This window comes from Cyclopterus lumpus, chromosome 15 (assembly GCF_009769545.1).
Source record: "Cyclopterus lumpus isolate fCycLum1 chromosome 15, fCycLum1.pri, whole genome shotgun sequence".
Classification (NCBI taxonomy): Eukaryota; Metazoa; Chordata; class Actinopteri; order Perciformes; family Cyclopteridae; genus Cyclopterus; species Cyclopterus lumpus.
The window spans coordinates 7,414,285-7,428,224 of NC_046980.1; the positions used below are offsets into that span (position 1 = coordinate 7,414,285).

The following is a 13,940-nucleotide window of genomic DNA, read 5'->3' on the forward strand; positions in this document are numbered from 1 at the left end:
CTTCATTAACAGATTAAATGTTTGCTGTGAAGCTCGGATGTTTACCGAAGAAGCATCGCAATTTAAATGTCTCTCCTCGACATTTTGAAGGATTTCCTGAATTTAAATGTTTGCAGAGTTAAGAGTCGGATACTTGCTGGGGTGTTATATGTGTATTTTAAGGATGTCTGTAATGTCAGGATGCACTAGCTGCTCAGTTTTCCCGCGCGCCACAGCTTGTTAATGTGGCAGGATAATGTTGGCCTCCTTCGATTACATCTGAACTAATGTGTTTGTCTGATTATACTGTGGCAATATGAGGACTGTAAAACAAAAAAGCTGAGCATCATTTCCAATCTGTCCTCTGCACAACACGCTAATGACATCATTTAGTTTTGATGCATGTTTAAAAAAATAAAATAAAAGTGCTGAAAGAAAAAACGCTCAAAAGCAACTTCGTTCGTTTCTGTTCCGTTCCACCTAAAGAGGCATTAGATCAGCGGTCGGGTTCACGCTCTCTCACGTTACACTGTCATTCCCACAAATCACACACACCCTAATCATCCCGGGGTTCACACACTGACGGTGCAGCCCCGCCCCGCTCCTCTCCTCTCCACCCCTGACATGAATATATGAGTGTTTTTATGTGTGCAGTGAAAAGGCGCCGCTGAGTTAAGTGGCCTTGTTGTATTCTCCTCGGGCTCTAACGGCTTCCAGTGTGTGTGTGTGTGTGTGTGTGTGTGTGGTGGTGGTGGTGGGGGTGGATGAAGGAGAGGCCTGCAGCACCATGCCTAATCAGCCTTTCTCGCCAGGGTCAAGACTTTCTGTCTGGGTCCGCGGTGCTCCCTGCCACCGAGGACTCGCCCATTCAAGCTCACAATGTCCCTGTCAGTCCCGACAACACTTCCTGCCTCCGCTGGCTCCAGCCCTCGCAGGGATACACAATATTTCACAGCTCCAAACAATGGCCTGTCTGCCTGCACCCACCATATGGTTACTATGGGCCACAATATTGACACACATCACTAATTATTCAAAGAGCTGAGAGGGAGAGGGAGCTGAGGAAGGAGTCTATACCGGATGGTTTTCTCTCTCTCTGTGATGTGAGATGTGAGACCGAGAGGAAAGGGGCTCGTCCAGGCTGATTTAGCTTCATTCATTTGTCACTCTGTTCAGCACCTTTTTAACTGTCTTTAGCCCACATGGGATCACAAACTCAGATATCAGCCTGATTTCTTATTTTTGTCAACTTAGCAAAGTATAAAGCTGCCAGGAAACCCCAAAATACATCACAAAAATGACACATGCGCCTATAGAAACAATCAAATTCAGTACTGGCTCGTAAAAAATATTGTTTCACCGTTTTATACACACAGATTCAGCACGCATCAAGCTATAATGCAGTCTATTTACAAGCTAAGTGATTTTATTCCAACTCAATGTCTTTTTTATTGAAAGAGTCAACAATCCCTGTAAATCCCTGATTTAAAGTTATGATTCTGGAAATAAAAAAAATGCTCAGTGTTTTCACCAATGAAGCACAGAGGGTTATAAACTGATGAAAAAAAAACCTGTGTATATTGTTTATGAAAAGATTTCTGCCACGATGTTTTATTTGTCTGCTTTTGAGGAGCACAGAGAAAACAGTCCTTGAAGTTTGGGATGTTTTTGTTTTGAAGCGAGAGGGGAAGTGATCCATATTGACCGAGCTTTGTGTGAGCAGGAGGACATCTGGGCTACAGTCGAGGGGCATCAGCACACCTCTGTCCAGCATATGCCTGTTCTTATTCCCACCGGAGAATGATGTGAATTACGTGATCTCTGACCGCTGCCCCGATGTAGAGGTCGCGGATGAAAAGAGGGCAAGAGCAGTCAGAAAGGTCAGCAGGACATCTAAACAATCTGTGTTTGCTTCGACTCCTGCCGGGTTAAATAAACACTTTCAGAGCTCACCAACTCAAAGAGCCACACTTTAAGGAGACATATAACAAATAACTGTCTAGAGTGTGCGCCTTTCATGTTTTACCGTTGCAGTCGAGGCATTTTCTTAAAAAATTTTATTCCATAGGAATTTTCAACCATAACTAAAAGATACTTTTCACCATTTTCTCAAGTTAAGGCATTTCAAGAGTTCATTTCAACAGTGTCCAGGACATTTTGAAAATCATATTCTAGCACTGCTACTCGAATGTACCGTTAGTTACTTAGTTAATTAATGAGTTAACTGTCAACCACAACGAAAGACATTATAACAAAAAGCTCCCCAACTGCATCACCAACAATCAAGAAGTAAGTACAACACAATGCTGGTGACACATCATAGCACCCATATTGGTTTGGTAGCACATAACATGCAATAACCAACGCAAATAATGCAACAGTTCTTTCAGTAATTATAATGATGTAATGTAACATAAGGACTTGTTCTGTCCTCCTCACACTGCGGTCCCTGTCTCTAAGTCCTGTTATGTCGCAGCATACAATAGACAAAATACAATTGTTTGCTTTTTCCTGGGAAGTCAGTTTATTTTAATTACCTGTTATCTGCTCTAGTGTGAAATTGTTCTCTGATTGTTTAATTCAGCTTCAGTGTGTTATTATGATCTACCTAATGTTGAACATAATCTATGAAACACACTGCACTAAATACTTTTTCATCACAGCCTTGGCAGGAGGGGAACTTGTTTTCAAAATGGCTTACTAACTTATTCTTGTAATCAAATTGTAACTTTTACAAACTTTGCATTTCCACATTTTAGGACTGCAGTGTAAAAATACTATACATTATTGTAATTACATATTGTGATATTGGGAGTGTTTTGTCATGTATATATATATATATATATATATATATATATATATATTACATAATTCTTTATTATATAAATGATTATATTTGTTTTACATATTTGCGTGTGACCTCTGTGTTCAATATTTACGGTCCCTGTTGTGTTTAATAAATATGTCATGGACTAATGTCTACATGTCTCATTAAAGTGAATAATTGTAGTAAATAGTAATAGTAATAGTAATTTAGGTAGTTAAGTAATTGCAATTCAAATGTTTATAAGTAGGAACACTGTAATGTAATAGGTTAATAGCCATAAATAAGTCAAGTACAATCTAGTGACAATCAGTAAACAGCAAAGTGGGATACACTTGTCTTGATTCATAAATAGCTCTTTATCATTGATAACTGAGACTCAAATACAAGACGAGAATAGAACAAGAGAATATTTGAGTCTAAAGGTGCTGAAAACAGAGTGGACTTTCAGCACCTTGGACAGCATTAATAATGCTGCAATTTCATTGGTTGTCAGTGAGTTCCACCATATACCGATTCCTGTCCAATGCAACATCTTTAGCCCCAGCTCAGATTCTTGTTCACACGACAAGTACGCTGGGAATCAAAACCAGAAGTTCTTCCACGCAGATTGCTGCTCATGTCCTGGACTCTGTTTCAGAAAGCAGGTTACTTCGCCCCGATGTGAAGAAAACTCACAAAACAAACTTATAATTTCAGAAAGGCTGGGTCCGTTACCAGGGAAAGATAGTCAGTGTAGGCCATCACAAGTTATATATGTTATCCTTTTTCTTTATTATTGTCATTTGTATTTTTTTTTCCTGATTAGGAAATTAAATATTGTATTTTTACACCACTAGACACGAGCATCAGCATGAATACACTTCCAGTATCTTCCCAAGTCTCAACCGGCTCACTGCCCCGGCCCTCGTAGAAGTCTGTCCCCGCAAGGCGGCCCCCTGAGTGGTGGGAATGTGCTCCTGTGCAGCAGGCCATGACAGGCCCATGTTGGGACAGGCCTCAGCGCTCCACTCCACAGAGCAATTGATTGACAGCCCTCACTGAGGGAGGTGGGATTCCTCATCTGTCTGTAAAGCGGCCGCTGGAGATGAAGATGCGATGTGAGGGATGGCGGGGACTGGTGACATGTTACGAGACAGTGTTTCCTCCTCTCCTCCCAGGTCCTTAGCAGCTAAGTAAAGTTAGCTTGTTGGCTGAGGGTGAAGGTTGCCACAGGTCCAGATGTTCCCGAGGTTTCTGATCCCTCTCCCAACTCACTGTGATGTGCTGTGCCACATCTGTCCAGGCAGAGGTGTGCCATATTGCTTCCCATCTGCCACACACACACACACACACATTCACACACACACACACACACACACACACACACACACACACACACACACACACACACACACAAACACACAGACACAGAAGGACACACATGCAGCGTGCCCAGAAACTGCCCATTTTAACCGGGGCCATAAATAGTGTAATTCATGGGTGTGAAACAGCGGGTTTTTAAGAGCGCTCAGAGGAACGGAGCGGAGCAGGAACCTTTGGCAGCTGACGGACAGATTTTCTGTCCCTGGTAGTCACATGAAACTCTGTGAACTGCACACTGAACACACTGAGCCAGGGAGGCGATGAAGACCTGCTGGAAGAAGAAAATGAGAGATCTTTGTCTTTCTCTTTCTCTCCGTTCGAATTTCTCCATCATTGTGTACGTCTCACCATCTGTCTCCTCTCGCTCTGCAGCTCAGTCTCTCTTTCTGTCTCGTCTCTGTCCTCTTTTTGAGCCAGGGGGGGCGGTATCGAAATGAATGTCACCCCTGTCCCAATGTTACTTAGGGGAAATTGACTCCTTAGCCTCGGTGCTGTCGGCGGCCATATGCTGATGTTTTCATATTCCAGAGAAAGGAGGAGGGGGAGTCGTAAAGACGGCTAAAGTCAGAATTACAACCCTGGCTACCACTGGTGAGGAGAGGGAGAGGCCCCTTCTGTCACACCTCGAGCGCTGTTAAAGCCCCAATCCCTCAGTCCTAGAAAGTGCCACGGGCTCCTGAAGTACCACATTAACGCTGGCGTTTCACCGAAAGTTGGACATGTTTTTACGTCGCTCCGTTGGCAGGTGATTCGGTCTAATTCACGGCTCGTGAGGCAGCATGTTTAGCTTCTCGTTCTTATTAAACATTCACAACCGGGTGGAGGACGCGCGCGTGGTTTGGCTGCTCTGCTGATTGTGGCTTTAGGAGACATCCCTGTCTTCCTCAGCACGGGGCCCATAGAGCTATAGGCAGCGTTTCCAGCTTATCTATATTTCATGCTTTTATCTGCTCTCAGCGTTTAATTAGGCAGTTAGCAGCTCGTTAAATTCTATTGAGAGCAAACTTTTACCTCGTTGCAAAGTTGTGCTGATGTCGAGCTTTTCCAAGCCGATGCAGGGTTTTGATTACCTTGCATCCACAGCGTCATAAGTTATTATTGAGTTATGCCATCTTTGTTGTTTTATCGCCTCGGCTTTTTTTCTTCCAGGGAGAATATTCTCCGCTGACATTTCTCGCTTCTTATTAAGACAGACGGAGAAATGAATATGTATTAAACCGGAGTCTCAAGTACAACAAGCAAGAATTTTTGCAATCACCAAATCAGCTATAAAAGGATTGTTTTTTTGCCACTTGGGGGCAGCAGAAATATGCTGTGAACACAACACTGACATATTATCATCTTTTAAAATTGTGAGCAAACAGTTGTTGTTAGTAGTAGGTTGTGTCCACCTGATAGATGTACGTACTATTCATTCTCCTTCTAGTTCTCCACCCACTCTTGTGGGAAATATCCGGCTCATTAGCAGCCATGTGCTCCACAATGTTCACCAACCAGGGCTCAGCATTAAGGGTTGCCCGTAAAACTCACTTGCTCACTTATATCATATTGTGTTGTTGTTATGCTCGATCAAACAAACTAAACTTGAAACTTGAGCCGTATCGCCACCTTCTCATCTCAGATGGGTTTGTCGCACATGCGTAGTTTGGATCGGGCACTCGGGAGAAAATGGCGGAGCGTATGAACGTTCAGTCGGGTGGGGTTAAGGAGGACCCCAACGTGTCCGATGGATTTGCAATTTGCTGCGAATTTGAAAACAAGGCGGATAAAACATTATATACATGATGTTGGTATTTGATAACCACTAATGAATAAAACTATTTATGTAGGGGCAAGCAAAAATGGTCTGAGTAGAATGGCACAACTCAAAATGGCAGTAAGAGTTGTGTAAAAAAAAGATTTAACGTGTTAGTAGCTAACTTTGCCTGCAGTGCAGAGTTTGTGCAGGAAAAATTAAAAACGAGCTGAAAGATGCTAAAATGCTTCACGTCGCGGTGAAATTATTGAGTACAGCTCCATTGAAGATAGTTTGCACTCACATAAAAATATGGATATGAATTCCTTGTAGTGTGTCAAGGTCAGATAGAAGCAAATGGTCAAGTAGCTCTCAGTTGAATGTGCCATAAATGTGAAGTTAAAATTACCTGGACTTCAACCCTTGTCCTGGGAGCAGGTAGTTATTCTGGACTTGGTGTCCTTTCTTTGCTTTGTTGTTATGGGCCGCTGTTAGCAGATGGACATCCTAACCAAAACTGCCAACCTGATGCTCATAACAAAATGACCAAAATGACATGTTTTGACCTCTTGTATAGCAGAGAGAGAGAGAGAGAGACATCACTCCACGGTTCGGCCTGCACCAACTTTCCAACATAAGGCCTGTCGGTGGACCTACGGGTCCCATGTGAGCCAATCAGGGCTGTTATGTAAGTGCAGGGTGTTTGAAAATGGCCATGGTCGGCCAGTCGTATATATATGGCTTGTTGCTGATAATCGGTGGCGTGGCGTGGTGCGGCGTGCGGCTGACAGATGCCTGCTCCAGCTGGTACAGGGGGGGGGGTTTATCGCCCCGGTTGGAACGCGGGTCCTCACACCCCTCCACTGTGCTGGCCACCGTCGCCGTGTTTAATGAGTCACGAATTGCCTGTTTGTCTTCTGCTCCCTGCTGTTTCTGCACTCCCGCTTCCAGAACAATCCCTGAAACACATGCTGCTGCGCTCCGCAGAGCAGCCAGACAGGCACGCCCAGCCAAACTGTTGTAAAGAACAAAGTTGTCATTTTTTATTTCTTCCCTCTTTTGGTCATTTTTCTTCTTCTTCTTCTTCTTCTTGGGTGTTCATCTGAGAGAGGGATGGCTCACCCTGTAATAAAGCTGCCTTTTCAGATGCTGTGCCTGACCTCGCCAATATGGCTACCCCGAGAAACCAGTGCCCATTTGAAGCCCCCGACAAATACATAAATGGCTCTATAATTGGGCCGCTTTGTTGTGCGTGGTGCTGGCTCGTCGGAAAGTGCCGTTCTACACTTTGTGGTGAATGGAGTTGCATTACGACAACACATGGCAGTTGCTAAAGGAGCAGAAACTGGCACACTGATAAGACATAAGCAGGTGGTGTTGACACAGAAATGGTTTGTTTTAAGTCACTAGAAAACCACAATTTGAAAGAAAGAGTTTTCTGCGACAACTAAGCAGATCACAAATTCATCTCCAGGCCAGCGACAGAGCTGTGTGACTCTGCAAGAGAGGAAAGGATCCGCAGGCCAAGTATAAACTCACGGAGACGCCTGGATGACCATCAAACACACACACACACAACCACACACACACACACACACACACACACACACACACACACACACACACACACACACACACACACACACACACACACACACACACAGAAGGGGTGTTTGTAGCTTAATATCACCTGTTTAATCTGCAAGGTTGGGCGACAGCTTCTGTAACAGGAACAGGTGGCTCAAACAACTGCTGCTGGACAAACTTAGAGACGCCGTTCTGGAAACATTGATTAAAGCTCTGATCAGATTTTTTTTTAGCATATTAATTGGGAATGTATACTTTGAATGAAAAAGAAACTTTTCGCGCTTCTTAGTTCTTTAGCAGGAAGTTTGTCTCCGTTTCATCATTACGGACTATACGTTTATGAACCGGGCTTTGAGTGAGCTTTTCACTTTCCATTTGTTGAACTGTGTCGTCGAATCTATGCAAAAACTATACATCCAGTGCATTTGTCCACCTTCGTATGTACACACACACACACACACACACACACACACATACAGACACGCACACGCACACACACACACACACTCACACACACACACACACACACACACACACACACGGTTACTCAGATCGTCTGATGATCAGAAGAAGCGAAAACTATCCGTGGAATCTTGGCAGCGTCCGGATTCGGCCCAGTGCCATGAAATCCTCATTTGGCGAGGGTGTTCTTTGTGGCCGTCTCTGGGTTCTCGGAGTGGCATTCTTCTCATTGTACAGGTCACCGAGACAGAGGCGGTCAGCCTGAAAAGATCCTCGGTGGGGGGAAACAATGGCTTAAGGCAGCCCATAAATGTCTCCTGTTCGGCTTCGGCCCATTGACTCTTTGCCTCCCTGCCAAGCAGGGCCCTGTCAGACCAGCCCCTCTCCCTAACAGCTTAATTAGCAGAAAGAATGACAATGTCAGAGCCTGTTTCGACTGAAATAAAAACAAGAAAAGATCCAAAAGCCGCTCTCTCCGCCTCTCATTGTCCCTGTGCGGCCCGTGATAACGGGAGCTCTGACTTTTCTGTTCAACTTAGTACAAATAAAACAACATTCCTGCACTGTTCCATGAGGAGCATGACGACCGACCGATGGACCAGCAAAGGGGGGCGGGGGCGGAGTCCTCGGCTCTGATCGCGCCATTTAAAAAGGACGTTTCTGATTTACATTGACACACTGTGTTAGCATTGAGTGTGTTTTCCGTGAGTACGCATCTCTATGAGAGGCGGAGAGAGATAGCCTCCACATTCCAGAGGGGCGAATCTTTCATCGCCGAGCTGCCCGTCTGAGGGCTTTGCTTCGGAAACTCGATATGATTTCCATTTATTTCACGACAACGGTGACGGCGATGATGATAATGCAGTTTGCATTGTGATGCTAATGCGAGGGAGAATGTGCGAGGAGACGCTGCACTTGCGTCGTCCACGCTGGCTTTGAACCTTCCACGTCTGACTGTCTGACTGAAACACTGTGTCTTTCACTTTGTCCTTCTACTGGCATGTTTCTGCCAATCAGTGGGTTTGATCCCTCGTGTGTGTTTCCATTTCTTCTTCATGACTCCTTCTTTGCATGTCTGTACTTTGGCTTGTCTGGTCTTGTTTCACATACCGTCCCCGCAACTCTTCATACCTCGCAACGTTTTTATTGGCCTTAACCATTAATCTCCCTGTCTGTTTCGTGCCCCATCTTTCCATATCTCCCCGCTGTCCTTCTTTGTTTCTTTTCTTTTATCCGCGGTTCACATCAAACACTGGCACCAGATTGATTCTCATGTGAACAAGGCTGCAGTGGGGGGCCAGGGACCTCTTCCCCGGGCTTTCAAGCTCCTTCACATCCTGTGGACCCCCCCACAACCGGACACAAACACACACACACACACACACACACACACACACACACACACACACACACACACTCTTCCACCCTCTTCCAGCCCCAGTACGCCGTGGAAAATTTCAAAAGACATTGTCTTTTACTTTGTCATTTCAGAGGCAAACAATCCTAATATACACAATTTAAAATACTTGTCTATCATCAGCTGGCACAAGCACACACCTACGACCTCTATTATTTGGATGTGCAATTATCTGACATCTGGGAAGCAACAGCGTGAGATATACAGTATGAAATGTTTTCAGACAGTCGTTTTGGCCACATGTTCAACCACCTTGGCCTTGTTTAGTCTTGTCTTTAAACCAAGATTGAACAAGTTCTGAACTAAAACATGAAGCTGTGACGTCAACACATTACATTGTAAATAGTTCAACACCTGGTTTATCTCTTCATTCAGCAGTGGAGGAAAGACCGCAGTGGATTCCTTCAAGTGCTTCTCTTGACGCGTTCACCTGCTTTAGAACAATTTTAATATAAGAATACTTTCCTGAATTCACTCTTATTTACTTTTAATGTTAGCATCAATGGATTCTCTGGACCTAGTGAGCCCTTGCTTGTTCAAGTATCAAAATAAGAACTTTCTGGTCAAGGACAAATTGCGACCTGCGGACCTTGATGCTTTGCAGCATTTTGAAATCCATCCTACTGATATCTTCCTCGTCACGTACCCCAAGTCAGGTCAGTTGTTTTCTATACATGTTAGAGCAACACTTTTACCGCTTTTTTTATATCAAGCATTAGTTAATGAGGTGAATGAAAATGCTGTATAGCATGCGTGCTTTGAACATGTCCTTACTCTGGTGCAAATGACTCCTTTGGATGAAGTTCAATCGACTACAATACTTTGGTTTTTAAAATGAAGAAAGTTAACGTCTGACTATGCAAACTCAAACTGTGACCCGATTACATACGTGTGAATTATAAACAGATGGCACTTAAAAAGGTGTTTATCTGCAAAATTACATATTTTCCAAATCTTTTGTAATGAAAGTTATAAAATAAAACCGATTAGATGATTTGGTTTCTGCTCGTTTATGGCTCGTTATAAAGCCTTCGGGCAATTTCAAAGGAATGGCAAGCATGTTGTCTCAAGTCAACCGTTACTAAGCCCCGCCCCTCAAACGTTGACTTGCCAGATTGTCATGTAAAATGACGGTTTGAACCTGTTTAGAAGAGCTGCTGATTTAACTTTATGATCACTTTGGAAGATGTATTTCATGGGGCTGTTGCGTTATACTGACAGGTGTTTCTACTTTTTATTATTTCCAATAATGACCAATTAAATAACAGAAACAGGCTGGTCTGGTCTGGTATGTTCGTTTTCCTCTGTTGTATTTGAAACATCCTATATTTTATTTGACTGTGCAGGCACAGCCTGGATGCAGCAGATCCTGGTTCAGATCATGGATGCTGCAAACCCTGACTGGGCAGAAGATGCTACCAACAGGACAACAGTTCCTTGGCTGGAGGAGAGAACTATGGACAACCCTTCCAGAGAAAGGCCAGATCCTCGAATTTTTGGCTCGCATCTTCCCCCCAACATGTTACCTCTGGGAGTGAAAGCCAAACAAATCAAGGTAATTTACAATATCCAATATTCAACTATGGATTCAAGCTGAATTCCCAAAGTACATATGTGTTTTTTTGCTTTAGGTCGTGTATGTTTGGAGGAACCCCAAGGATATCCTGGTGTCGTTCTATCACTTTGCCCACAGTTGGGTGTTACTGGACATCCCTCAGAGCTTTGAGGATTTCTTTCAGCAGTTCCTGGATGGTAATGGTAGGTTCAGTATTATGAGGTTAGTTAAGTATAACAGAGTAAGAATACAGCACAAAAAAACTGAATATTTATTTTGCAACTCTGTATTTGTATCTACTTGTGGAGGGTCCTCTGATTAAAGTTTGATAAAACAAACATTAACCTCACACAATACCAGCTAAGACAACCATATGTTCTCCAACAGTTTACATGGGATCCTGGTTTGATCACGTCCAAGAGTATCAGAACGCACGAGACCAACTGAACATCCATTTTGTGCAATATGAGAACATGTTGAAGGTTGAGAATCTTCTTATTTCTATTGTATTTTTGTATTAGAACATTTTACCATGATACAAATATATAAATTAGTTGAGTACTGCAGCAATGGTTAACTAATGTGGATGCACGTAACATCCATGAGGTAACACCACTGAGAAGATGTGATGTTCAAAGATTTTGTATTCATGGGCCTTTCGGTTTGGGACACAATGTTAAATATTATTATACACATCTTGTATACACATCTGTGATTGACAGGACCTCAGAGGGGAAGTTGTGAAGCTTTGTGCTTTCCTGGAAAGAGATTTGACAGATGAAGTCATTGATCATGTTGTGGAGACGTCCACCTTCAAAAGCATGAAGACCAACCCCAAAGCCAACTACAAGGACTTGGTTGAAACCGGCCGCTACAGGACGGAAACCATGCGTAAAGGTTTGTTTCCACCACTTTTATCCTTATTTATAGAGAAGAAAATAATGTTTAATGGTGGTAAATGACTAAGCAGAAGAGCAACAGAAAAGTACATCTCAGATTGTTTTCCGTGTCCGAACAGGTAAAGCAGGTGACTGGAAGAATTTCTTCACGGTGGCCCAGAATGAACATTTTGACAACGTGTTCAAGGAGAAGATGAGCAACTTGCCGCTGACCTGCATCTGGGAGATTAAAGAATAGCTCCTCTTAAAATCAGATGTAACTGCAGCATCTTCGTTTCCCTCTATTTTCTTGTCACTGAAGAGTTTTGAGTTCAAAGAACTTGAAGATGAATATAAGAATTATATACGCATGGTCATTGTGTTGATTCTACACCTCTCGTCTAGCCAGGGCTTTGATGACCGTCAATAAATCCAACAGAAACAAGTGATCTTGTGACTCTTTTTTTCAATTGGACGGTCAAGCATGAAGTTCAGCCTTGGGACAGCCTTGTGCCTCACTGCCTTTAACAGCCAAGGCTCTTTTTGAGAGCGTCCGTGGCTGAACCATATTTAACCATTCTGTATCAGATCACCCGCTAGTGGCTGGGCCTCTGGTGGCCCATTCACCACCCCACTGGCACCGACACCCAGGTGAAAAATGATTATGCTAAGTATATTTAATCTTAGCTTACTTGAGTATACTTGACGCCCTACTAATCATAAGTATACTTAAAGTGTGCTATTTTTTAACAATTAATTTGGTACTTAATATATTTAAGTTTTGATTAAATAGTACTTAAGTACAATTTGAAGTGTATTTAGTAAATTTTTTTGTGCTAAATTGGAACAATTTAAAGTATACTTAGTACAATTTAAGTACATGACTGTGTATGTACTAATATGTCTTGTCTTTAAACCAAGATTGAACAAGTTCTGAACTAAAACATGAAGCTGTGACTTCAACACCTTACATTGTAAATAGTTTAACATCTGGTTTATCTCTTCATTCAGCAGTGGAGGAAAGACCGCAGTGGATTCCTTCAAGTGCTTCTCTTGACGCGTTCACCTGCTTTAGAAAGGTTGTGAATTCACTCTTATTTACTTTTAATGTTAGCATCCATGGATTCTCTGGACCTAGTGAGCCCTTGCTTGTTCAACCACAAAAATAAGAACTTTCTGGTCAAGGACAAATTGCGACCTGCGGACCTTGATGCTTTGCAGCATTTTGAGATCCGTCCTACTGATATCTTCCTCGTCACGTACCCCAAGTCAGGTCAGTTGTTTTCTATACATGTTAGAGCAACACTTTTACCGCTTTTTTATATCAAGCATTAGTTAATGAGGTGAATGAAAATGCTGTATAGCATGCGTGCTTTGAACATGTCCTTACTCTGGTGCAAATGACTCCTTTGGATGAAGTTCAATCGACTACAATACTTTGGTTTTTAAAATGAAGAAAGTTAACGTCTGACTATGCAAACTCAAACTGTGACCCGATTACATACGTGTGAATTATAAACAGATGGCACTTAAAAAGGTGTTTATCTGCAAAATTACATCTTTTCCAAATCTTTTGTAATGAAAGTTATAAAATAAAACCGATTAGATGATTTGGTTTCTGCTCGTTTATGGCTCGTTATAGAGCCTTCGGGCAATTTCAAAGGAATAGCAAGCATGTTGTCTCAAGTCAACCGTTACTAAGCCCCGCCCCTCAAACGTTGACAGGCCAGATTGTCATGTAAAATGACGGTTTGAACCTGTTTAGAAGAGCTGCTGATTTAACTTTATGATCACTTTGGAAGATGTATTTCATGGGGCTGTTGCGTTACCCGGACAAGACTGAACTTCTCCTCCTTCCAGGAAAAGGCTCTCCCACCCACGACCTGTCTATCACCTTCAACAACTCAGTGTTGGCTCCGACTCTGACTGCCAGAAACCTCGGTGTGACACTCGACAGTCAACTCTCCCTGACTGCCAACATTACCGCAATAACACGCTCCTGTAGGTACATGCTGTACAACATCAGGAGAATACGACCCCTCCTGTATTTTTGTATTAGAACATTTTACCATGATACAAATATATAAATGAGTTGAGTACTGCAGCAATGGTTAACTAATGTGGATGCACGTAACATC

General features: G+C 42.9%; 1 protein-coding gene across 2 annotated transcripts; it reads left to right on the forward strand.

Moving 5' to 3' along the window:
- The first annotated feature begins 9,759 nt into the window (after positions 1–9,759).
- Positions 9,760–12,206, forward strand: LOC117744142 (amine sulfotransferase-like). Of its 2 annotated transcripts, none has more exons than XM_034552268.1 (6): positions 9,760–10,025; positions 10,716–10,924; positions 11,001–11,127; positions 11,312–11,406; positions 11,647–11,821; positions 11,943–12,206. In XM_034552268.1, the coding sequence occupies exons 1-6, from the start codon at positions 9,860–9,862 to the stop codon at positions 12,059–12,061; spliced, it is 891 nt and encodes a 296-aa protein (XP_034408159.1). In that variant the 5' UTR covers positions 9,760–9,859; the 3' UTR covers positions 12,062–12,206. The 2 variants fall into 2 exon arrangements, with proteins under 2 accessions (XP_034408159.1, XP_034408160.1); XM_034552269.1 differs by lacking the exon at positions 9,760–10,025 and adding an exon at positions 10,526–10,590.
- Positions 12,207–13,940: the final 1,734 nt, after the last annotated feature.